The sequence below is a fragment of the Rattus norvegicus genome, chromosome 7 (assembly GCF_036323735.1).
Source record: "Rattus norvegicus strain BN/NHsdMcwi chromosome 7, GRCr8, whole genome shotgun sequence".
NCBI classification, from domain to species: domain Eukaryota; kingdom Metazoa; phylum Chordata; class Mammalia; order Rodentia; family Muridae; genus Rattus; species Rattus norvegicus.
Genome location: NC_086025.1, coordinates 54,514,344 through 54,539,696, shown reverse-complemented (window position 1 = coordinate 54,539,696; position 25,353 = coordinate 54,514,344). Strand labels below are relative to the sequence as shown.

General features: G+C 45.1%; 1 protein-coding gene and 1 long non-coding RNA gene across 8 annotated transcripts in view; one reads left to right on the top strand and one right to left on the bottom strand.

The window, feature by feature from the left end:
- Window positions 1-25,353, bottom strand: part of Best3 (bestrophin 3) — a 76,948-nt gene that overhangs the window by 9,189 nt on the left and 42,406 nt on the right. For all 7 annotated transcript variants that reach the window (XM_039079123.2, XM_063263486.1, XM_063263485.1 and 4 more), the window contains 5 exons: window positions 20,170-20,324; window positions 18,766-18,843; window positions 18,176-18,328; window positions 14,778-14,858; window positions 13,406-13,557 (listed from right to left, as the gene is read on the bottom strand). In XM_039079123.2, coding sequence (XP_038935051.1) covers window positions 13,406-13,557; window positions 14,778-14,858; window positions 18,176-18,328; window positions 18,766-18,843; window positions 20,170-20,324 — 619 coding nt within the window. The remainder of the gene's footprint in view (window positions 1-13,405; window positions 13,558-14,777; window positions 14,859-18,175; window positions 18,329-18,765; window positions 18,844-20,169; window positions 20,325-25,353) is intronic.
- On the top strand, window positions 13,554-17,244 carry LOC120093598 (uncharacterized). The gene is made up of 2 exons (XR_010053705.1): window positions 13,554-15,136; window positions 17,011-17,244. It is a non-coding gene; the product is annotated as an uncharacterized LOC120093598 (long non-coding RNA).

Sequence of the window (25,353 nt, the reverse complement as noted above, 5' to 3'; positions counted from 1 at the left end):
GGTATCTTTCTGACCACAAGTACTGCAATGCAGGTACCATCGTCAATGTGAGAACTGAGTTGGATCGGAAGTTAGGGGCAGGTAGGGCGTGTACACCAGACCGAGGGGTTCACAGCCAGATGAGGTGCTGTCAGAGCTCCACATATTGTCACACGGTCAGAGTGGCGTGCAATTCGCTATCTGTGAGTTGTTTCCATAACCTCCCATTTAATATCTTTGGGCTGTGGTTGACTCTGTGTAACTGAAACTAGTGGAGGCAAAATGGCAGACCAGAAAGGCTTTTCATGTACTTATAAAAGCGTGGGTGGGAAGGAACGGCACCATGGTGTTAGGATGAAAATAGTTTTAGCCACATGGACTCCCTTCCGGAGTCTTGGTGACCTCCGGGGGTTTCCAGATTGCACTTTGAAAATTACTGACCTAGCAACTTGAATGTTAATGTATACTGTTCAAAATTTGTCCCCCAGGACCCATCATTCCCCTCGACTTTATAAAAACAATAATGGGTCATGGCTAAACTTAAGAGACTTCAAGGACTGGTGGGATGGCTCAGTGCATAGTGCCGCCTAAGTCTGACAACCTGAGCTTCATCCCAAGAACCCACAGGAAAGGACCCTACGAGGTTGTCTTCTGGCCTTCATACTGCCTGTGTGCGCTCGTGTGGCCCCTCCCCCAGATAAATTTAAACAAGAGGGCGGGAATGCACACAGCTAAAGCTCATTTAAGTATCAGGATGAGGATGTCCCTTCATATTGCTACTGTTACCAACGCTAGAGGCCTGAGTGAGGCCCAGGAGGAGAATCATGTCTGAGGACCTGGTGCAGCTCAAATGTAAGTCTTACTCCAATGCTTTTGCTACTGTTTCCTTTGACATAAAGCCTGCCACCCAGGTGTCAAAAGGCCCTAGAGCCACACAGTATAGAGTAAAACGCAGTCCTCCTCGGAAGGAGCTGAGAAATGTCTGGTAAGTGCTTGACACTTCAGCTACTGGGTTAGGGCTCAGCCAGGAGGAGCCAGAACACAGATAGGATATGTGGAGGTGGGGTGGGCTCTCTCTGTGGTTGGGGTTCCCCAGGTAGGTTTGATGGATTTGCCACGGCCAAGAATTTCTCATGGGAATGCTTTTGGATCCCCTTCAAGGGTTAAATAAGATTTGCAAATGAAGCAAGGAAGCCCAGGGTTGTCCCTCACCTCTGTCAGCTTCGGCCTTAATTGGGTTTGAAGGGCAACTTAAACACTTGCCCTGATGTGCCAGTGGCTTGCACTGGCTCAGGGAGCAGCAGCCACCCAGCCGTCCCAGTCCAGGGCCGCTGATCACACGGTGACAACATGCCTTATGCCAGGTGTGTTTTCTGTGTGTGAAGGAAAAGGATGCAGGTGAGAGTGCGGAGGGAACTGCCAGAGAAAGTGTGCTCCTGCGTTTATGAATAAAAGATGGAGGAGAGGATCGCCCAGCTAAATGCCCCGGGATGGTGCTTGATTACAGCCTTGTGCTGTTATTCTGAAGTCCCAGCAGTGTCCTTGGCCACCGGATAGTCTACTGGCCCTCTCTTGGAGCCAGTGTGGATCCTGTTACATCTCCTGGGGAGATGCAGACTCATGCTTTGGTGGCCCCAGTGACCCTGCTCCTTGGGTTTCATTAGGTCAGCTCACAGGACCTAATTAGTCACACTTTACAGCAATCTACTTAGCTGGGGAGGACCAGAGGAGTGGAAAATACAGTCGCTCCCTACAACCGGAGGTGCTCTGAGGACAGGAGGTCATGCTAGCATACTCTTTACAGGCCGGCATATACTCTCTTCTTGGGACATTGACAATTCATTTGGTTTGTTTCCCTTTAACTACATCCAAGGTACCCTAACTCTCAAGAGTTTGTCTTCTAGAACAAAACTCTGTATTAATATTGATTTGGAACTTCGTGACTCAAAAGGAAAAATCAAATAAACAAAACAAGACAAAACAAAATGGACCAGCAAGATAAGGGCATTTGCCACCTACATTGATGGGTGGAGTTTGATCTCTGGAACCCACATGGTGGAAGGGGAGAACAGGTAGGTATTGGTAAGTTATCCTCTGACTCCATATATACACAAAGGCCTGTTACGCTCAACACACACACACACACACACACACACGTATACACACATATACACACACAAATATAAACACAAACACATATATACACACATATATATATACACATTCATAAACATATACACTATACACACTAGACATACAAACACACATATACACACTTTATACACATACATTCACACACATGTATAGACACAAATACATACAGAAACACACCCATATACCCATATATACACATTCATACACATACAAACACACAAATACACATATATACTATACACACTAGACATACAAACACACATATATACACTTTATACACATACATTCACACACACACTCCAAGTAAGTGTGAAAAAGGATTAAAAACTCCACCTGAACACTAGTGTGGTGGAGAGGTACACTGACCTACAGCAATCACAATAAGCTCCTAAGTCAGACGGGGGGGGGGGGGGGGGCACAGATAAGCAAGCAGACCCACAGTGGGGAGCCCTGCTGAGGAGACCCGCTGGGTGACACTTCCCTGCTTCCTAAGACTGTGGTGTTGATACAGGATTTACCTGCTAAGTTTTATGGCTAACGTTATCAAGCCTCAGCCATGAACAATTTGTTACATCATATGCCTTATTACAATTTTCAAGGAGGAAGAAGGCATAGATACAAACATCTACGCTTGAAATTAAGTTTTTGTGCCAGCAATTTTTTTTTTTTTTGGTTCTTTTTTTCGGAGCTGGGGACTGAACCCAGGGCCTTGCGCCAGGGTTCTCACGGATCTCATGATAGAGTAATGAGGGGTGTCCTTGAGGTCCGTGTGCCAGGCCTGAGCCACAGCACAAGTCTCCAGTATTCTAGAACGAGTGATCTTTCTTCTAAGTGCGGGCTGCACCAAAGAATTTTGCTGACACTCAATGCCTACCCTTTCCTTTCTCTAAAAGCCATGACCTGTGTCTGTATGTTGTGTGTGTGTGTGTGTGTGTGTATGTGTGTGTGTGTGTGTATGTACAATGTGCTTTGATGTTCTGATATGCAGAAACTCAGTTTAAGAACAGAATGGGGGCTGGAGAGATGGCTCAGTGGTTAAGAGCACTGACTGCCCTTCCAGAAATCCTGAGTTCAAGCAAGCAGAGCCCTGCTGAGGAGACCCGCTGGGTGACACTTCCCTGCCTCCTAAGACTGTGGTGTTGATACAGGATTTACCTGCTAAGTTTTATGGCTAACGTTATCAAGCCTCAGCCATGAACAATTTGTTACATCATATGCCTTATTACAATTTTCAAGGAGGAAGAAGGCATAGATACAAACATCTACGCTTGAAATTAAGTTTTTGTGCCAGCAATTTTTTTTTTTTTTGGTTCTTTTTTTTCGGAGCTGGGGACTGAACCCAGGGCCTTGCGCTTCCTAGGCAAGCGCTCTACCACTGAGCTAAATCCCCAACCCCAGCGATTTTTTTTCAACAAAGAATTAGACCTGCGTAGATGAAGAAGACATGAGACATTTCCCGAGAAAGCAGTGACTTAGATGAACAAGGGTGCGGGAATTAGCCTGCGTTTGAGGTGGTGTGAAACAGATGGTGTTAGTCCTGGCCGGGATGACAGTCTTCAGGTGTGCTGTGAGGGTCCGGGCTTTGTCTCTCAGGCTGAAACTGTCTGGTTTTGCTATTGCCTGCACTGAAAAGGCTACATGGACAGCGATGTTGATGAGCTCATAGGGTAGAAAAAACGCCTTGGAGGGGACTCACACCATTGGCCTGAAACTGGGCCTTTAGTGGGACACCAGGGGTCTCACGGATCTCATGATAGAGTAATGAGGGGTGTCCTTGAGGTCCGTGTGCCAGGCCTGAGCCACAGCACAAGTCTCCATTATTCTAGAAGAGTGATCTTTCTTCTAAGTGCGGGCTGCACCAAAGAATTTTGCTGACACTCAATGCCTACCCTTTCCTTTCTCTAAAAGCCATGACCTGTGTCTGTATGTTGTGTGTGTGTGTGTGTGTGTGTGTGTGTGTGTGTGTGTGTGTGTGTATGTACAATGTGCTTTGATGTTCTGATATGCAGAAACTCGGTTTAAGAACAGAATGGGGGCTGGAGAGATGGCTCAGTGGTTAAGAGCACTGACAGCCCTTCCAGAAATCCTGAGTTCAATTCCCAGCAACCACATGGTGGCTACAATCATCTGTAATGGGATCTGATGCCCTCTTCTGGTGTGTCTGAAGACAGCTACAGTGTACTCACATACATAAAATAAGTAAATAAATCTTAAAAAAAAAAACAAAAAACCAGAATGGCCTGAAGATTAGAGGGTAGGTAAAAACATTGAGACAAAGTCCAGTGTACTTAAGTTGTTCTTTTTTTTTTGGTTCTTTTTTTCGGAGCTGGGGACCGAACCCAGGGCCTTGCGCTTCCTAGGTAAGCGCTCTACCACTGAGCTAAATCCCCAGCCCCACTTAAGTTGTTCTTGATCTCATTATGCAGAGAGACTTCAGATGTATCTGCTTGTTCAGATGTATCCATTGTTTCCACTTCCCTAGTACCGGGATACTGCAGTACATACCTGGTTGGTGAGATGTTGGGGATTGAGCATACCAGCAGCTACATTTAACTTTTAAAGTGTATTTTTAGTACTCGCCAGAGGCCCTGGTATGATAGCATTTAAGCAACCACAGCCAAAGCATTACATGCTAGGGCAGAAACATTCCCACTGTTAGGGAGGATCACCTGAAACAGCCAGTTATTTCAGAACTCATTTGAATCAAGATAGGCAGGCAATTCAAGACAGGAGGACATTCCCAGGAGGTGCCACGAAGCCACCAGTTTAGAGAGGTGGAGAGAAAGAGTCATTTCATGTAGGACAAACAACTCTGGGAATTTGAGGGGGAGGATGGACACTAGCCCTGCCATGTTGGGAGACTCGCATGGCTCTCTGTGACTTAACACCACACAGGGCAAACTGGTAGCTGTGACATTTTTACCTGCCTTTTATGTTTCTTGGAGTTGAAAGGGTGGCACACATCAGAGAACTTTGAAGAACAAAGGGTGTGAAAGGGATTGTCAGTCACTGGGAACTCTTAGAAGCGGTCCCCAGGGGCCAGAGCAAGTGGCAAAAACACTTGCCAGTAAAGGCCTTTTTCTTCTTTGAAAGAGTTCTTTAAAAACTGTCACTGCAGTTGGGAGCTTCCCCAGATAGTTGAAAACCTTAGATAGGATGACTTAGCAGCTAGTTAACAGACTGGGGCACTGGCTGGGTGTGGAGAGGATGTACAAGGGCTGGCAGAAGCTGGGAAATTCAGGGCAGGAAGCCAGTGCTGACTACATGAGCTAGGAGACCTCTCTGTCCTGCCCTGGCCTTTCAGGATTATTTGTCTCTGCCAGTAGCTATACATTGCTACTTCTGTGAGTCACCCATACACAGGTACAGGACACATGGGAATGAGCAAGGTTGTCCCATATGGACACTTTTGAAAGAAGCATAAAAGGAAAGCAAAGGGCAAAGCAGGGAGATGTCTCAGTGGGAGCTGATTTCATATTCAATGTTGAAAAAGGATAACAAGACCTGGCATTTAAAAATGTCTGTTGAACACCTACAAAACCGTCAGACACAAGCACTAAGGGCATGAGCAGTGTCGACTCTAGAAAAGTCTGTTCACGGTGCAGAATAAGTTCCATCCCATGTTACTTTAACAATGAAGACACAAGAGCCTGGCTTCCAAAGGCCACGGCACAGTGCCCGTTTCTTAGTGTGTGTGCAGGGTATAAAGACCAGAGCAGGCCCCTGCAAATGACCTGGAAGACTTCATGTCTTCTGTTCTGTTTTCAAAGCAGGTCTGTCCTCACTATCGTCATGGTGTAATTACAGAGCTTTGGGAAGTTGAGAGACAAACCCCACCTCACTGGCCTTCCTTTTTCCACTTTTGGAGTGGTGTTTTGACGATTAGAATTCAAATAATAAAAAGTCCTCTTAACATAATTGAAACTCGGAGGTTAGGAGAGTGGGACTTAATAGGTGGAGTTCCGTTTCTCCTGTCAGCTTGACTGTTTTGAAACTGTGGCGCTCTCAATGTTGGGGAGGCTACACCACCGGCAAGTTCTGGGGAGGAGCCCGAGAACCTGCCAGGCACATGCAGGGGAGCAGTCAGACCCAGGCAACAGAGCGACCGGAACACCCACTCCAGTGGAGTCTGTGTGAGGAAGCTCTTGTGCTTCGTTTCTATCCAGAACAGAGGCCTGTGCCTGGAATGGCTTGGCCTCCTGGAGGTCCTGGCAGTCTCCCTACAAAAAGACGATGACTAGGGTCTACGCTTGCAGTGGAGGTGCCTTCTGTGTTGTAGCCTTGGTGATCTTAGCAACTTTAAGCCTGTCAACAATATCTGATTTTAAGAATATAGGGGTTGGGGATTTAGCTCAGCGGTAGAGCGCTTGCCTAGCGAGGGCAAGGCCCTGGGTTCAGTCCCCAGCTCCGAAAAAAAAAAAAAATAGCAGTGTGAGAAGATGGCCATGTACCTTTAGATGTCTCAGGAACTGAAAGTTCAGAGACGGAAACGTCTCACACCATCATGATCCTGATAAACTCAACGGCTGCACCCATTAGTTCCCAGCGAATAGGAGAGAAATTGCAGCTATTAAGAACATGACTGTTCCAGAAAAGCCTTTCCCCCACTTTGGGAAAGTTTTGCTTAGCATGATTCAGAACAGTAGTGACTCTTTTAGAAAGATCATGGATAAGTCCCAACAAGTTGAGCAAACATCAAGAGTTAACTAGAAGGAAAAAAGAAACTAACATTGAGCAAGAAATAAAAGAAATTATAGAATGGTTACAAAAGTTTCCATATTATCTTGGGGGGCCATAAACATAGACTTTAAACTTTATTAAAATAAAGGTAAATGTTGAATGCATATCTGGTGCCCACAAGTCTGGCAGTATAACTGCAGTTTTCTTTTTTTTCTTTCTATTCTTTTTTTCGGAGCTGGGGATCAAACCCAGGGCCTTGCGCTTGCTAGGCAAGCGCTCTACCACTGAGCCAAATCCCCAACCCCATAACTGCAGTTTTCTAAACTATTGTTTGCAGCTGAGAATTGTTTCCTGAACTGTACGTTCAGCTTTCCTCCTTGCAAGGGACATTTGGTGGGGTGATGAATAAGAGCTGGATGATTGCCCATTATGATGTACCTGTTCTAACTGCTTAAATCTGTGCCAAGAAGTAAAGCTTTTTGCAGCAACACACACCTCAAGTTTGTGTCTGTCTGTCGCGCTCAATCTGTTCTCTACCTGAAATCCAAGCCTTGGTCCCTCTGCTGACACACTCCTCTGGGTGGGCTGTAGCACTCATGCATGGTAGAATGACGGCCAAAGCTGTAACTACAGATTTACAAATGGACCAGTAACCCTCATGCTGAACTGGGAGACAAGGGGCTAAGGGTTATGAGGAAAAGTTAATGACCACAATGTTGTGAATACCCAGCCTTCTGGTGGACAGTTCCTGTGTGTGGAGCATCTTGGGAGTCACTCAGGTTGGAAACTGTCCTAGAGCCTCGACCTTCCCACCACCTCTTTGTGATCTATTTAAGAGTTCAGACCAAGAGTTATGTCAAATTTGGTCTTCCAAACCTTTCCTGAGGCATATCTAACTGCATGATACTACCTCGGTTATGACGTCACAGGCCCCACGGCTTGATGGAAGCACTACAGCCCAGCCCCCTCACCCCCTAACACTATTGTATTCTGCAGATGTCCTCTTGGCAAAGATAATTCAGCCGTGCACACCTGATACTATTTAAAGGTGAGAACTGAGCGCCCAAGGTGACCCCGTGTTGGCAGGCGGAAGAGTCCCCATGGCAATGGTGAACAGTGCACATTCATACTCTTTGGAAGGCCACTCCATCCTCTCTGGTCCATTGGGGGAAGGAAATCAATGAGCCAAGAGCACATTTTTGAGGAAGTTAGTGATTTGGAACTTGAGCTATTTTTAGTGGTTTATAACATAAGCATGAAATTGTATCTACCAGACTATGTATTTTCTTATAAAGCTAAAAGAAACCATTTGAACATATTGGCTAAGAAATGATTACTGAAAATACCAGTCTAGAAATACAATTATTGAAAAGAAAAAAATTAAAAGAAATGCATTTAAGGAACTTTAGCAAGACCTTTGCCTGCTACAATATGCATTTTCTGGTGTGAGAATTAGTATCTGTTGTACCAGCCTGAACACTTTGTATACATTGAGTGTAAGTTTGTATAACTATAAGGTGGGGATTATGGCATGGGAAACATGCTTAGAAGTTTTGCCAGAAAGACAGATAAATGAGTCATCATTTTCAATACAAATGATGAGGTTTTCCAAAATAAGTTCCTAACTAGAAGGAATTCTTAGCAGACTGGGCTATTTTTCCCCTTTACTAAGTAGGTCCTTTTACCACATGGATCCTTCTAGAAAATTACTACAAATGTTTGGAGGAGTGGCATATTATTTAAATGAGAGCTGTGAGCAGTCTGCATGCATATGCATGAGCATACTTTAGGTCAGTTGCAAGGAAAACAACCACTGCTGATACGCTGTGGGCTCCACTCCACAAGGCTGGAGCCATCTGTCACAGTGGACAGCTCGTTGGTGTTCTTCTAAAACTCTTGAGGGATTACTGGTTCTTTTTTTCTGTTGTTTTGATTTTCATGAAAGGATTAAAGGGAGTTATGAGACTTAAGGTCTCATATTTCAATTTCCGTACACTATATTCCTCATTATCTCCAATATTTGTGTAATGGGTAACGTCAAGTAAATAAAAATGGAAATCTAGAGTGATCCATGATGCTGTCACATGACGATAAAAGCATTCTCCACATATATATATATATACATATATATACATATATATATAAACAAACAGTGTTTATATTTAAGCATCACACTAGGGACAGATCTTGTTTTATTTTCTCATTAACTAGTTGGTTAGTTTTGAAACTGGGTCTCCTCACTCTATAGCCCTAGGCTGGCCTTAACTCCTCATGTGCTGGGATTGCAGACATGGCTTGTCAGTCTTTATTACTGCCCTGCCAAGACCACTGTTCACTTAGGGTTTGGGTGTGTGTTCTTGTGCATTTTGTGGACAGTTCTTCTTTTGGCTGGTTTCAGAAGTTTTCTTCATCTTGGTTGATAGTGTCTTTGTGGTTAAACTAACAAAGATGCCTTCATTAAAATAGAAACTTCTCCTATCAGGACAAAAGAGCAAACTAAGAACTTAACTAAACTGACCTCAGGTGAGATAATGGAGAGATTTCAAACATGGAAAAGGACTGTGTCATTGTTCAGTTAGTTCACGGGGTGGCTTGCCAAATAGAGATTGGTGGTTATATGACAATTATGAAGAGTTATTAAATATAACAATCATTTCTAATTTGGGTATTTCATTCAGATTCTGGGTATGTGTGTGTTCATGTGTATAAGTGCCGCTGTGTGTGTGTGTGTGTGTGTATGTGTGTGTGTAGATCAGAGGACAACCTAGTGTTGGTCCTTCCAGTCCTTGAGACTGTCCCTCACGGCCGTGTCCATCAGTCCAGCTGGCTCTGGAGCTGCCAGAGATCCTTCTGTGTGTTTCCTGTTTTGCCGTGGGAACACTGGGATCATAGGTGTGTGTACTGCAGGTGTCTTTACGTGTCTTTGGGTGCTGGGGACCCTACATTGGGTCCTTCTGCTTGCACGGTAAGAGCTTTAGCTACTTCTGATCCGTCTCCCCATCCCCAGTCCTCCTTTCCGAGTTTTTTTTTTTTTTTTTTTTTTTTTGGTTCTTTTTTTCGGACTTACAAGTTTTGATTTTGAAGCTTCTTAAGAAACACGATTTATACAGAGTTGGAAGATAGAACATCAGGACTGATTTGATATTAGAATCTTCGAAACAGGATTTTTAAAGAGTACTTTTTAGATCTGGTTGAAAAGAGGCAGATGGGCTTTGCCAAGGCTGCCTCTGGATTAAAACAGCATGGTGCTGGACGATGTGAGCCTTTCAGGCACCACCCGGTCCTCCTTCATGGCACCCAACCTCGCCCCTCCTAGGCCAGCCCGACCCCCTTTCCACTCTCCTAGGACTTCATGTCTTTGGATGACATTTAACACATCCCCTCCCGATTTCTTCCCTACTCTTTCTTACGCCTATGATTAGCATCTGGCACACAATTTACTACCTAGTAGGAATCTGGAAAAAAAACTTACTTGGGTAAATGAATGAATGCATTCTATATGGGATGGTACAAGCAAATGCATAGTGTGAGTTTGTACTGCGGATTTAAGGGGGTGGCATTTCATTACGCATAGCTAGCACGGAGGAAGAAAACCTGTGGTCTGAATGTGTTTAACACCGACAACAAAGGGAACTCTTTTTCATGTGGAGGTGCGTAATGTGTGAATGCGGAAGTCATTCTGACTGTGTTGAAGAGGAGCAGAACAGTTCCCCAGCCTGCCCTTGTGTGGTACTTTGGCTCCGCGTTCAAGGACATTTTCTTGATTTTAGAATTTCTGGCTCACGGGAATTGTGACTACACGTCTGAAAAGGTGATATAAAGAGGTAAGCCAAATTTGAATTCTGAATTAAATGTATCTGGACTGTACTCCTCAACCTGTGGGTTTCAGTCCCTTTGGATCAGTTCGTAACAATGAAAATACATCCTGTACAGCAGATATTTATATTATAATTCACAGTAGCAAAATTACAGTTATGAAGTAGTAACGTAATAATCTGATGGTTGGGGGTCAGCACAGCATGAAGACTTATATTAAAGGGTCAAAGTGTTAGGAAGGTCAAGAACCGCTGCTTTTAACAGAATCTGATTAAAATTTTCCTCATTGAAGAATGGATTTCATATACTCATCTGCAGGGACTCATGAGCCAGCCTGGGCTACCTAAATCACTGTGCCTTCCCTCTGTCTATTGTTCGTTTGAGAATGGATATGCTAGTCGAGCCCAGTCAACCGTGGTGAACCAGCACTTGAGTTTGGAAAGTTGGAAAGAATCGTGTACCCTTTCCGTGGGATTGTGGGGGTTACAGGCTTGGAGCAGCTAGCTGCCTTCTTGAGGAGAGGCTGCCTGAAAACCGAGCCTTGGTAGAGAGACCCTGAACAGGAAGAGAAAGATTAGACAACCTTAAACCCCTCACATCCCCCAAACCTCTGGAGTAAGTCATTCCCCCAAACCGGCTAGTTTCTAGGTGGGACCCGAGAGTGTCCCCTTTTATGTCCATTGATTTGCACTTTTCTCTGTCTCAGGTGACTAGAAACATTAAGTACCACAACCACAGGAAGCATCGGCAATCATGGCGCACAAATGTGGTTCTGTGAAGGCCTGACCTCCTGTAGCCTGTGTTCCCACAGGGAAATTCTCTGGAGTGTGAAGTTTTCCTTCCACGGCCCTCACTCTTGCAGAAAGCCAGAGCAGGTGAGCCGTTGTCTAATGGTTTCTCTGATTAGTCGGTTCTAGCGGAGTCCAGCTGGATCTTTTACAGTCTGGTATCTACTGTCCTCCTCCCACTCTACTGTGCTTGCTTCTGCTGGCTTTCCCTTGTGCCCCTCTCCACAAGGCAGATAAGTCAGTCATTTTGATGAGAGGCCTTCTCTTTGACAACTGATATTTTTCTACAGTTTTAAATATTACATCTTTTGCTTTTCTCCCATTTGTTTTATTTTCTGTCCCTACAGTTGATTTAATAGGAAAAAGAACTTAAGAGTTATTTAGTCTTTCTGTGACTTAGTCTGGAACCCACAAGTCAGAGGCCTGACTGATAATAACAATAGTATTCTGTAACCATGTCTACAGTATTTTATAGTTGTAATCTCATTTATTATTCCCCATCATCTGCTGGAGCAGACATCGTCTCAAAGATCTTGTCAACTGTCTATGTTTCCAAATTTAGGAATAGGAAAAACAATTTAATTCCTTTTGAGGAGTTGGCAAAATTATGATCAGAGCAAATATGTAGATCATACAAAATTCTTGCATTCCCTTCAATAACTTTAACCGTTGTGCAGAAACAACTGAATGGTCATTAGAAAGGGGCACAGAGTGTGGAGCAGATTCCCAGACTCTGGCTCTAGTGTCTGTCTCCTTTACTCTGTGAGGTAGAGCTTCAGATACATTGTGTTCTTCCGTGGAGGGAGCTGGGGAAAGGACAGAGCATATTTAATTAGCTAAAAGCAAGCTCACAGAAAAACGTGTTATTGATTTTGGAAACTGAGAGGCTTGCTAGATGGCGGTGACACTCTGTGACTGAGAAGGAACTGGATTTGCTGAGGAGGGCCAGCAACAGGCCGCTGCTCCTCCTCAGGACTGAGCGGTAGTCTGGGGGAAGTAGGAGGAGCATGCTGGGAAGGAGGAGGAGCATGCTGGCCTGGACCAATGGAAGAGACCAGCCTTGGAAACAAGTCTGTGTTGTTGTGAGCAACCTTCTGTAAAGAGGGCACCTACCTCACTGTCCTGCTGCCTGGATCTCTCTCACTGTTTACCTCAGCTCCTGAAATGCCACTTCCCACGGCCAACCTTTGCTTTGGGTTTCAAAGGGCTTTTGGCTTCAGAGGCCCTTTTGGAACAGGGGCCCATTACGAACTCGGATTTGGAGGTGTCTGAGATGAAGCAAAACTTTACAGGTAGAGGACAGAAACTAGATACCTGAGCATGGGGAGTCGGGGCCAGGACACTGCTGGAGCAGGAGAACGCACACTAGCAACTTGCTTCAAAATCACTAGACCTGCATAGCATAAAGCCGGCCTGAATTGCAGCAGCGATGGCCAGGGTGGGGGTGGGGTGGTAGTTGCTTCTAAGGCCCCACCCCTTACTGTTGAGCTGTGTGTGTTGGGGGGAGAATCATCCTTTTTTGAGCCCCTGATGTGTTTCCCATATTTAGCACATATATTGACAGCATTAATCAGATTTTGAAGGGAGGAAAAAGAGGAGGAAGAGCAGGAGGACGAGAAGAAAGAAAGAAAAAGAAACAATGAAGTTAAAAGGCAGATGTTTTGGGGAAGATATTGGGGAAGTTGAGGGGAAGTTGGGGGTGGATAAGATCATATTTCACTGCATATATGTATGGAACTCAGCTTAGAGATGGCCTTGGGAACATGTCTGTATCATGTGGGTACGTAAACCTGATGATCCCAGTGTCTCTGGAATCCATATGGACGTGTGTGGAGAGAGCTGACCCTACAGACTTGCCCTCTGACCTCCACACACACAACATGGCATGTGCCTATCACATCATACATACATACATGCATACATGCATATATACATACAGTAAAAATTTAAATTCTCCAGAGTAGCCAAGGTTTTAAAACCATGCTTACCCCATTTGGATTGTTGAGCCCAGGAAGGAAGGTATACAGTAGTCAGCCGCTGCCAGCGTGTACGGTGGCCGAGCAGCAGAGTCGTCCCAGTAAATGTCCTTCTTCATCTTGGGTAAACTCATGTGCATTTCATCCACAGCCAGAAGAGAGACCTGGAATTGTTGTCGGATTGTTAGAGCAGCCTAGGCGGGAGGAGTTTCGAGCTGGAGTTGGAGAACAGGGCAGGGTCTGAGGGAAAATCAGAAAGCCCAAAGACAGACTTGCTGCACGCAGGTCTCTGCGGGAAGGTGTGCATGTTCTTTCCTGTTTATGAATGCCGGGCACCGGTGTGAATGGAGCTGTGGAAGCTCCTGTTCACCCTCTGTCCACATGCGTGGCACTTCATGTCACCTGCAAGATTCCTTTCTCATTGTTCTTTCCCCAGATACAGTACTGTCTCAGTGGCTCCCTGACAGCCACCATTCAACTCCAGGCAGTATAGAGATGAACATTCAATGTCCTTCCCTCTGCGACCCCACAAACCACCTCTACCTTCTTCTGCTTCCTATATGTCCTATCTTCGGCCCCAGCCCCTCTCTCTTTCTTTGAAACAGGGTCTCGGCCTGTGTCCCCAGCTACTTTTGAACTTGCAAATCTCCTTTCTCAGCCTAGCCAGTCCTGAGGTTGCAGGCATATGCCACTGGACCTGGCTCCATTCGTGTACTTGGAAAAGCAGTGTATCAGCAGACCCGTGCAGCAGTAACGGCCTCTCTGCCTTGGCTTAGACAGAGTGACAGATAAACTATTAAGCCTCTGGGAATCCGGTTTTGACAGAGAGGGAAACAGTATGCTTCCTCCCTGACAGACTGGCAGGGCCTCAAACAGATGGATGGGTGGAGGCTTCAGACAGAGGTTCTGAAGGGAGCCCTCCATAGAAAGAGAATGGCCTCCAGCCTTCGTGAGCAGCGGGGTGGGCTAAGGAGCTCCACCATGACCGCACACGTGAGAAAGAGGCTAGTGCAGCTCAGGCTGCACCCTGCACATCTGATGACTGGGGGCTGGTGGGTTACGTTCATGAATTCACACAGATCATGTCTGTATATCAGTCTGTGTCGCTGCTAATCTCTCTAGATGACAAGTCAGAGACGGCAAGGAGATGAGTTAAGACGTTGCTCTGTACTGGATGGAAGAGGGCAGATTATGCAGACAGTTTCTCACAGGGAAAAGCGACTTAATTGCAATGGAGATGAGGTCCGGGACTTTCCAGGTTCCCACAGGAACATCCAGTGCATGCAGTGTTTGCCTAGCGCTCTCAAGCCAGGGGACCTGCGTGTGGTCTGTTCACGCGTGATTTATGGTTACTGTTCACAGAGGATGGAGGAGTCCCTCTAACCTGCAGGTTTCTGTCAATGCACCAGTTTGTTTCGAAGTCGTCGTCGTCTTCCCCGAAAGGGTTGATCAGCTGCTCGGCAACCTGCAGTTGACAACACGGGGTGATTGGAAGCAGCTCGGGAGAAGACTGAGGAGCTTGCGGTTCACCCCACCCCAGGTGATTGCTCACTGTCGGTTTTAAAATATGGAGCCTATGGGTAGTGGGCTATTCTACAGATGTTTACCAGTGGGCAAGCCTCTTCATAGGCCCTTCTCTGCAAATGGACCTGACTGCTTATTTGATGGTGCTGTCCTACCCCAGGGAAGCCAGGAGCTCCGGGGAGCCCCAGTTGATAATGTGTGGTCGGACAGCAATGAAAGGTAAATCACATTAAAGCAATAGAAATACAGTATCTGTTGTGAGACACAACTGCTCCGTTTAGACCGCACCTGAGAGCCAGAGGCAAGATGGAAACAGGGTGGAGATTTAACTGTGTCTAATACATTAGCTGTCCTTCTGGGAGACATCTAGCTGGTTTCTGGTTAGATATATCATCTAATATTGGGTCAATAGTAACTATTCTTACCACGTTCCTGAATGGAATGGCCTTTTAAACATGAGCCTTAGATGTCAAATATAACCTTTTTCAACAGTTTTCTTTGATTTTTTTTACGTGTGTGTGTGTGTGTGTGTGTGTGAGAGAGAGAGAGAGAGAGAGAGAGAGAGAGAGAGAGAGAGAGGAGAGTGTTTCATTAATTTCTAGATTCTGAGACCATTTGGTAGAAACTCTACCCACTTGGGGTCAGGGAGTTGACTCGCTGGATAAGAGTGCTTAAGCTGCAAACCCAGGATCCTGAGTTCAACCTCCCAGCACCCGTGTGAAAAGCCAGATTTGACTGAGCAAACTTGTAACACCAGCAACGGAGGGATGAAGAGGGTTCTATTCTGAGAGTTCTCTGGCCAGCCAGCCTAGTAGAATGCTAAGCTGGCCATGGAGTGAGAAATCTTTCAAGGCAATAGGGTAGAGAGAGACAGAGGAAGAGGCAGACACTCAACCTGTGCTCTGGCCTCCACATGCATTAAGTACGGTGCACACTTCTGCACACTCACATGCATGTACCACACTACACACACACACACACACACACTCACACACACATACACACATACACACACATACACACATACACACACTCATACACACACACACACACACACACACACACACACACACACACACTAAAAAATAAGAAACTGTATCTTCTTGGCTTTCAGCATTTAAGCTAAAACACCTAGCTGCTATCCCCAATCTCCATTGTTCATGGGAATCACCCTCCCTGAAGTTCAACAAAAATCAGCAAAACAAAACACACTCCAGCAAACAGATGCCTGGGTCCCTCCCCCAAATACTCTAATTTACTCTCAGTGAGGGCGGACCCAGGCAACAGCCCTGAATAAAGCTCTCAGACGTTCTCAGAGCATGGCCAGGGTGGGGAAGCAGAGAGCTAGAGCAGAGACCACTTGGGCAGAGGATGTCTCATCATAGAGACTGTGAGAGTCCTTCATTGTGTTGTGAGGGCTGTCTTCCTCTGCTTGCTCAAGGTTTTGCTTAAATTAAATGGGCCATTATTTCAGCCCTATGAATATTTTTGTTCTATTCCTATTTCTCAGTTTCATACATCAGTCTTATATATGTTATTGCAGACTATATTTCAGAGTCAAAATGACCCATCTGTGCATTGAGTAGGTCATGAGGGTTACTTTCCTAGAGAGCACCATTTGCAGTAAGAAAGATCGAGGTGTGCTTCCTACACTTTGGATAGAGCGGTTCTTTGGAAACAGAGACACAGTCTACAGGTGTGGGAACTACACTTTTATTTCACTGGCTTATCTTGAACAGAGCCACACTTGTGTGTTTCTAAAAATGGTTTGTAGAAGAAAGGGACTTAGACATCTCACCAGAAAAAGGAGCCATTAACCTCTTTGTGGTTCCACTGAACACTTACTACCAACACACACACACAGACAATTAAGCTTGGCACAATGACAAAGGACAAACCAAACAATGGAACAGGGTGATGATGGTGTGGTTGAGCACTGGGGTCAGCTGTGGTGACTACGCTGAAAAGGGTAAAGCCCACTTTTCTGTCTAACAGAACCATCCCTCTCTCTTGCTCTCTCTCACTCCAAGAAAGTGAGTAAATGTTATTAGTAATCATGACCATCTGGTTAAAAACATTGTTGCCATTTGAAGGACATGCTACTTGTCACTGGAGTCCGATTTGAAATGCCAGCCTGGGCTGGAGAGATGACTCAGTGGTTAAAAGCACCGGCTGCTCTTTCAGAGGTCCTGAGTTCAATTCCCAGCAACCACATGGAGGCTCACAGCCATCTGTAATGAGATCTGATGCCCTCTTCTGGTGTGTCTGAAGACAGCTACAGTGTACTCATATTTAATAAATAAATAAATCTTTAAAAAAAAAAGAAATGCCAACATACTTATGAAGATCCAAGCCAATGAAAGAAGCACTACTTGAAAGGAGTCTGTCCCAACCCAAAGGCCTGACCACACCTGTGTGACCTTTGAAAGGCCAAGTATTTGGAAACTTTGTTTCTTTAATCTCCCTGAAAGTATTACTGGGTGTCAATGTACTGAGGGAACTGTTGCCTTTGGCTTTTTTTTTTTTTTTTTTTTCTGTCACATCCTGAGAGTGATGGCACATCAGGCTCCTGATGTTTACAGACTTACATCTGGGGAGGGGCGGAGGTGGTGGGGGTGGTGGTGGTGGGGACAGACACAATTCCACACTCATGACTGGGCAAACTTCTCTCACTGCTCTGACACGCTTTTAGCTTTTAGGCAAAAGGAAATGTCATCGCTAATCCTGATGTTTCTGCTTTTAATCCAGATGAGTTGTTTTGAAAATGGAATGTGTCCTCCCCTCCCCCCGTGTGGCAGCTAGTGGAACTTAGGGGGCTACAGATAATAATTTACGGAGTGGAGCAGAACCCAGCATCCGTCACAGCATTTAAGCTCAGGTCCGCTCTCAAAGGCTTGGTGCTTTCACAGTCATTTCCTCTGCCCAGTTGTGCCTGGAGACCCACACAGGTGCAGTTCCCACTTTAATTACATTACCGCAATCCTAGTGGGAGCGCACAGAGGCTTGGAGAAAAATCCACAGCGGTAAGAGGAGTGTTCTCATCTCTCTGCATAATGAACTGCCTCGGACCACTGCAGTCCAGCCTCTGAACTCACCATTTCTATCTTGGTGGAAAAGCACTCACGTCTTTGAGCCAGTGTGCATTAAGTCTACCCCTGGGTTATTGATTATTTGTCAAACACTCAGAGGAGGGTCTGTGTGGACAGTCTGAAAGGCAGGGGGTTGTTGCAGTGTCTGGGCACTGAGGTTGTGGACTACCTTGAGCCATCCTGCGTAGAAGAAGAACTGGAGGAGGGTGAAGATGGGAATGTACAGGTCCAAGTCGTGTCCCGCGTAGCCTTTGGTGGGATCCAGGAACTGCCGTCCGATCAGGCATGCAAAGAAGAACGTGTAGACGGCGAGAGTGACGACCTGGGACAGAGAAGGCAGGGTGAGAGCACAGTGCTGGCATCCACGGGTGCAAAGTGTGTGGGTGGGAAAACAAAAACAAAACAAACAAACAAACCCCGCACCCCCCAACCCCCGCATGCATGGGCCTGGGGCTATGGCTCAGTCAATAAAGTGCTTACAGCACCAGCGTGAGGATCTGAGTTCGAGTCCAAGCACCCTGGTAAAATGACAGAACAGCAGGTCCAGTGCTGGGCAAGGGGTGGACATAGGTAGATCGCTGTCCTCACTGGCCAGCAAGTTTAAATGAAAGATGGAAAGTTCTAGGTCTCAGAGATCTTATCTGAAAGCATAAAGTGGATGGCTCCCAGGGCTCCTGGGGATGGACACCCAAGGTTGACCTTGGGTTCCTAATCTCCTGTCCCCATCCCCACTGCAGTCCCATGCACAGTATTTGGTACCTGTGTGTAAACCAGTGGAATGCCAACCCAGTCGTAACCAAATAAGAGGCTGCACCAAGAGCGGTACCGATTCATTTCCTAAGCCAAAAACAGATAAAAAAAAGAAACAAAAAAACAAAAAAACATACTTTACTAAAATGACAACCACTGTAATGAACATTAGCTGTGATTCAGAACAACCCCCTCTACACACACACACACACACACACACACACACACACACGCACACACACGCACACACACACACACACACGCCGCTGATGAGTGCGTTGGTAAATTCTGAGGCCACCTTTGTGAGACTGGTAAGCTGGCCCCAGAGGTTCCTGTGAATAGAAAGTTCTGAGAAACTGAAGGTTCCATGGAGCAGTTTGTAAAAAGAAAACAATAAATGTCGAGGATGTCTAGATATCATTTTATAAATATTAAGAGAAGATGGAATGTTTTAGGGAAGGATAAAACCCATTTTCCTAACGCAGAATCTTCAATGTATAGACTGGCCCCAGGTGCTTATGAGAAGCCAAGAACCTTAATATTTTAAATAAGTGAATACTGGTTATTTTGGTAGGAAAAAAATTGGCAAGCACTTTTTCTCTCCTTAAAAACATTCTTGCTATAGATATTAGAAAAGACATAGAAATGCTTAGCTTTCTGCCCAACAATCTGGAACTTTAAAGTGTCCATATTAACAGCAAATATCTGTAACAGGAAGGCCGGAGGGTCATCGATTCCTATCTTTATCCGTATGAGACAGGAGTCTAATATTACCTGTGAAAACCGTTAGCCACTTTAGCCTCGTCCACACATGAGACCATCAGAGCTATCGTGGGAGATTATCTAGTCCCTGCATAAATCTCTCTGGTGATTATCTAGTCCCTGCATAAATCTCTCCGGTGAATCCTGATCTCCTTTGTTTACCCAGACACTGCTTTACTCCCTGGAGTAACTAAAGGCTGATTTAAGTTTAAACTATTCAAATTTGGGCAGGGGGTCGGGTGGAGTTGAAGCTCAGAGGAAGACTGCTTGCCTAGTGTGCAAAAGGCCCTCTGGGTTTCATCCCATCACTAAAAAGAAAAAAAGAAAGAAAGAAAGAAAAGGAGGATTTTACTCTAGAATTCATAAGCAAGGGCTAGCAAATGCCTGAGGGCAATGTGTCTCTTCAGACACATTAAGCTGACTTAACACTTTCCCATAAGCCTCTCACAGAGTGTGCTGTGCAGGCAGCAAACGCTTCCAAGGGGCCTGAGGGAGTCCTGCTCTTTGTCCTGCACACACTGGTTTTGGTGATGGCTTTCTGGCTCCTTGGAGTCTGAAGAGAATAGAGCAGACTTTTTGGTCTGACCCCTTACATCAGGGCCCTCTTGATCTCTGATTAGCGCCCTTTTCTCATGGTTCACGCACACTTACGGTCATCAGTGATTGTAGATCGACGCTGTCTCTGATTCTGCCTTCATTCCGGGCTTTGGTTGCAAGATTTCCAAACCAAATGAACGGAACCCAGTATTTCAGATGAGGCGACTTGAGGTGGTCGAATAACTTCCTCTCATCTGCCGTCATAAAACCTTCATGCAAAAGAGCAATGGGGATCTCATACACACGTAGTGGAGCACTGACGCGTCACCATATTTTTACATAGTCTATGCAAGAATACTCAGCTAGGGGAGGATGCTAAAGAAGCAAAGATTCTTGTCTCCGGTGGTTTATATTTGTGTTAGCGAAGAGGAGTTTTGCACACAAGTATATGTGTGTGCATGTACACACACAAGGTGCACACACATACACTGATATGTGAAGCAGTTCACCATCTTGGTGATCTGATAGGGAAGATAAGAGAGACACATGAGCCCGGGACACAGGGTCTTAAAACGTGAGGCACAGCCCTGTATGGGGTAGCATAGCTAAATGTGGATCACAACTATTGGTAATGTACAATGGTAACGTACAAATTCTGAACGTACAATGGGCAAAGATCAATTTGAAATCAAGCACACCATGAATCAGAGGTGTTGCGTGGCGACAAGCTATGCTCAGTGCAGAGTGCACCAAGGCCAGAGTGAGTCCGTTAACGACACAGGTGTGGCTCTTTGATTTTCTACGTACTTCATATTGCCTAAGTTTTCATAAACATTTCTCCCATAAAAGAGGGTTGGTGAGTGGAAAGAGTTTAAGATCCCTGATCTAGACTGTCTAGAGGAGTTTTCCTTTATAGATTTAGCACAATAATACTTAGATTGTTAGGGTTAAGAGTTGAACACAATTCAACTCCTCTGTGCCTCCCACCTTCTCCTGTCAACCTCCTGCTTGCTCACGACTGCTTCTGTGGTGCAGCCTTTTATTTCTTACTTCTCCCTCCCAGGGACTGCTATAATTTAGAGTTACCATCTGGTGCTGTCTCGACTTGTAGTGGAGTGATATTATACATAATGAAATACAAAGACTACCTTACTCTTTTTAGTCCCCACACTATTTTGCACAAATTTCTGAAATGCGTGTGTATAAAATGCAGTTAGCTTGAGTTTGCAGTGACCTCCCCCTGAGCCTTGGGGGTTTCCTCTGGAATTAATATCTGCTTTACAAGGATGGTCCTGGGGATACAGCTCGGTGGGAAGTGCTTGCCTATCGTGTTGGAAGCCAGCACTGCCCATCAGAGAGGCCCACGAGGGAGGGAGTGTGTTACCTGAGATGCTAAATGTACAGGAAGAGTTCAGTGCTAAGGAATAAAGCATGGTGGACACTTCCTCTGGCTTCTTCTTTCACCTTCATCTCTCCCCACACAAGGGATGAAGGGGAACAGGGTGGTAGGCTTATTTAATAAACATCGAAAGAGGTTTATTATTATTATTATTATTATTATTATTATTATTATTATTATTATTATTTGCAGAGTCTATGGAGACATGGCTGTCCCGGAACTCACTATGTAGACCATGTTGGCCTTGAACTCACAAAGGTCCATCTGCCCCTACTTGCTGAACGCTGGGGTTAAAGACATTACCACCGCTGCTGGGCTATTTGAGTTACGTGTTTGTGCACACGTGTGTGGGGGTCCTTGGAAGCCAGAGGCGTTTGGTTGAGAGCTGAGAACTGAACACAGGACCTCTACAAGAGCAGCGCGTGCCGGTAACTGCTGACCATCTCTCCATTTTCTTAATATCTGCCTGTAAAGAAGTGTATCTTAAGAGCTTACGTTTTATGCTTGGGTTTTACCTTTTTTTTTTTTTTTTTTTTTTTTTTTTTTTTTTTAAAAAGATGGCTAACTAACTCGAACAGAACCAATATTCAAAAAATCCAAATGGATATTAATGGAGAAAATAGCCCTCGTTTCTTCCCTAACCACCTTGCTCCAATCAAACTGTGATCATGTAACTGTACAGTTACATGATATATGGAATTTGTACATACACGGAATTTTGTATGTACTTGCTTGTTAAACACACATTATTTTTATTTGTATATATATTTATAATTGACTTCTATTTTATATTTGTATATTACAGATTTAAAAATTAATAGACAGAGGACAGCAGGCTGCTTTAAATGACTGCTCTCTACTAACATTAATTGGTAGTTGTTTACAATGTTAATTAGTTCCACTTTGAATAGATATTGAAGGCTGTGTCTAACCTTTAACCATAGTGGCCTTCTTTACTGTGGTTCTAGGGGCCGAACCTAGGGCCTTGTGCATGCTGGGTGAGTTCTCTCCCTCTTCAGCTAAATGCTCAGCCCTGGTTCTAATGTTCTGTTAGTGAAGACAATATCACAATGACGCTGTGTTCCTAGCCCTTTAACTCTCTGAGTGGCTTCTAAATGTTTGATTTAGTGTAAATTATATTTTCTGAATGAAATATTATCTGTGCAACTAATTTTGTTAGATATTAATTGTGGTTTATTTCTAAAAATATTTTTAAGCTCTCTAGTCTAAGAATTATTTACTTTTTATGTATATGAGTAGTCCACTGTCGCTGTCTTCAGACACACCAGAAGAGGGCATCGGATCCCATTACAGACGGTTGTGAGCCACCATGTGGTTGCTGGGAATTGAACTCAGGACCTCTGGAAGAGCAGTCAGTGCTCTAACCGCTGAGCCATCTCTCCAGTCCCGTGGTTTATATCTTTGTCTCTGAATTGTAATCATTTGCTAGTGAAGTGCTGATGACATTCCAGTAAAAACCAACTTGGCCTTAATGTAACATCTTGGTCTATAGCCTGCTTACAAACTTGGTTTTTCTACTTCAAGTTATTATCCCTCCTTATCATGTAAGATTTAAGAGGTGAAATTATAATAGAAAAATATGCCAAAGAGGAAGTAAGACACATGACTTGCTAGTCATTGACTCCTCAGAGAGTGGAGCTCTCTAGGTCTCCTAGGTCTGGTATGACGTAGGCCAGTGTTCTCAAGAGTGAGGTCCCAGACAGAAGCCCTTGATCTCAGAATCTGTTCCTGGTGCCTAGAAAAGTTGGGTAGGTCTGGCCCCACCTGCAGGCAGGAGTTCCCAAGTCGGGTCTGCTGCTAGTGTCCCTTGGATACTTTTAGAAATGTCACCACCTCGTCCCCAGATATTCTGCTTCAGCTGGTCTGAGTGGGGACGGTTAGGGGCCCTCTAGCTCTTCCTGGGTGACCTACTGAAACAGGGACCAGGCAGCTGCATGATTACAAAGACCTGCAGGAAATTCTAACATAAAACAAGGCTTGAAGAGCACCGCCCTGTGGAAGAAGGTTCTGTCCATCCAGTGTGTGAAAAACTCATAGTGATGGTTGCAGAACCAACACTTTCCTTCCAGACACCGGGTTAGAATTACATCACGTTGTTCATACAGCTTAGAAGGTTCTGCTCAAGCCTGGGGAACGGGACTTCTGGAAGTTAAAGAAGGCCGATGATTATGTGCTTGTCTCTCAATAAAACTCAAAGTCGTTGCATGTGATGGCTATTCTTTTTTTTTTTTTTTTTTCTGGAGCTGGGGACCGAACCCAGGGCCTTGCATTTGCTAGGCAAGCGCTCTACCACTGAGCTAAATCCCCAACCCCGTGATGGCTATTCTTGATTGACTATATCAGGAATGAACTACAATCCAGAAATGGAGGGCATGCCTGTGAGAGATTTTTCTGCTTGGTGGGTGAATCCACTTTGAGGTCAAACCTTTAAGGTGGGAAGATACACCTGTGACCAGATCTTGAGGTGGGAAGACACAGACTTTTGACCCAGATCTTGAGGTGGGAAGACACAGACTTTTGACTTAGATCTTCAGGTGGGAAGACACAGACTTTTGACCCAGATCTTGAGGTGGGAAGACACAGACTTTTGACCCAGAGCTTGAGGTGGGAAGACACACCTGTGTCCCTCCATTAGCTGGAAGTCTAGCTCAGCTGTTCCATATAGATTGTCTAACACTTAGAATCTTGGGATTTAGAGTGCAAGTCTTAAAAAAAAAAGACCCCACTGGGTCCCTACTGGCTGCAATTTCTGTGACTTGGCCACAGAACAACCTTGTATCTGGTTGTTGTTGTTGTGTTGTTGTTGCTGTTGTGATTATTTACTCAGGAGTGTAGATCAAGTTGTTTAAGCAAGTCCTTTCTTGGCATCTGAGCAGAGAGCAAATGCACAGTGCAAGGGTTTGTTTAGTGCCAATGCTAAAACCAGAGCTGGGTCCTGCTCTCTGGGAAGGATAGTTATTGATTAGAGGGGTCACATGGAGTGAAGAAAGCTGGTGATTTTCAAGTTTTCAGCCCAAAACTGTTGATAATTTAATAGGTGCTGAGAGAGAGGAGAGACACGGCAGAACTTAAGGCATCGTTCAGGAGGATACGGTCAGAATGATGGCAGCATCCCTGCTGGCCTAAACATCTCAAGTAACCCTACTTTGGAAATCAAGCTGATGATCAATTGAAAGAAAATCTCTAGAGTGGGGGGTCAAACCCATCGAGGGGGCACTAGTTATGGAGAGAAATTATCTCCATTAGCATCTCACATCACTATACCCAGACATCAACGCTTTAAAATTTAAAAATGTTTCCTTATCCTCATCTCTAAGGCAAATTAATTATAGTTACGGATGGGCTGCAGTTTGGCTGGTCTGCCTCCACCCTGTGGCCACATCCCTCTCTCTGTCGGGCCCCACCTGTGGTTTGGCAGGCTACTGCGTATCTGCTTATGCCTCGAATGACTCTCAATGTCTCCTTTTCTTCTGGTTGGCTCAGCTCTGCCAGTGATGCCTATGTCGGTTGTCAGGAAAACAGCATTCTTTACGATGTCTAATCAGGGTAAGATATCCACATTCCTATCCTTAGAGATGGATGCTAGCACTGACTTAAATTTCATTGTAGTTCTATGGACTGGGATTTGCTACTGGAAGGCAAATGTGTCATGCCCTTAAGCCAAAGGATTAATTAAATCCATTGCCAGGCAAGATCTCTGCCGTCACAGATCTGTCTGCTGTGTAGTTGGCCTGGTTTCCCTTGGCTTCAAGCAGAGGCAGGTGTCTTTGGCCTTCCAGAGAGACTGTTAGCAGGACGACCACTACTGTGCAGCTCCAACCTCAAAGGCAGAGTGGGTTTGACACCATTTCTTCCTCTAAGAGAAAGCTGTGCCATCA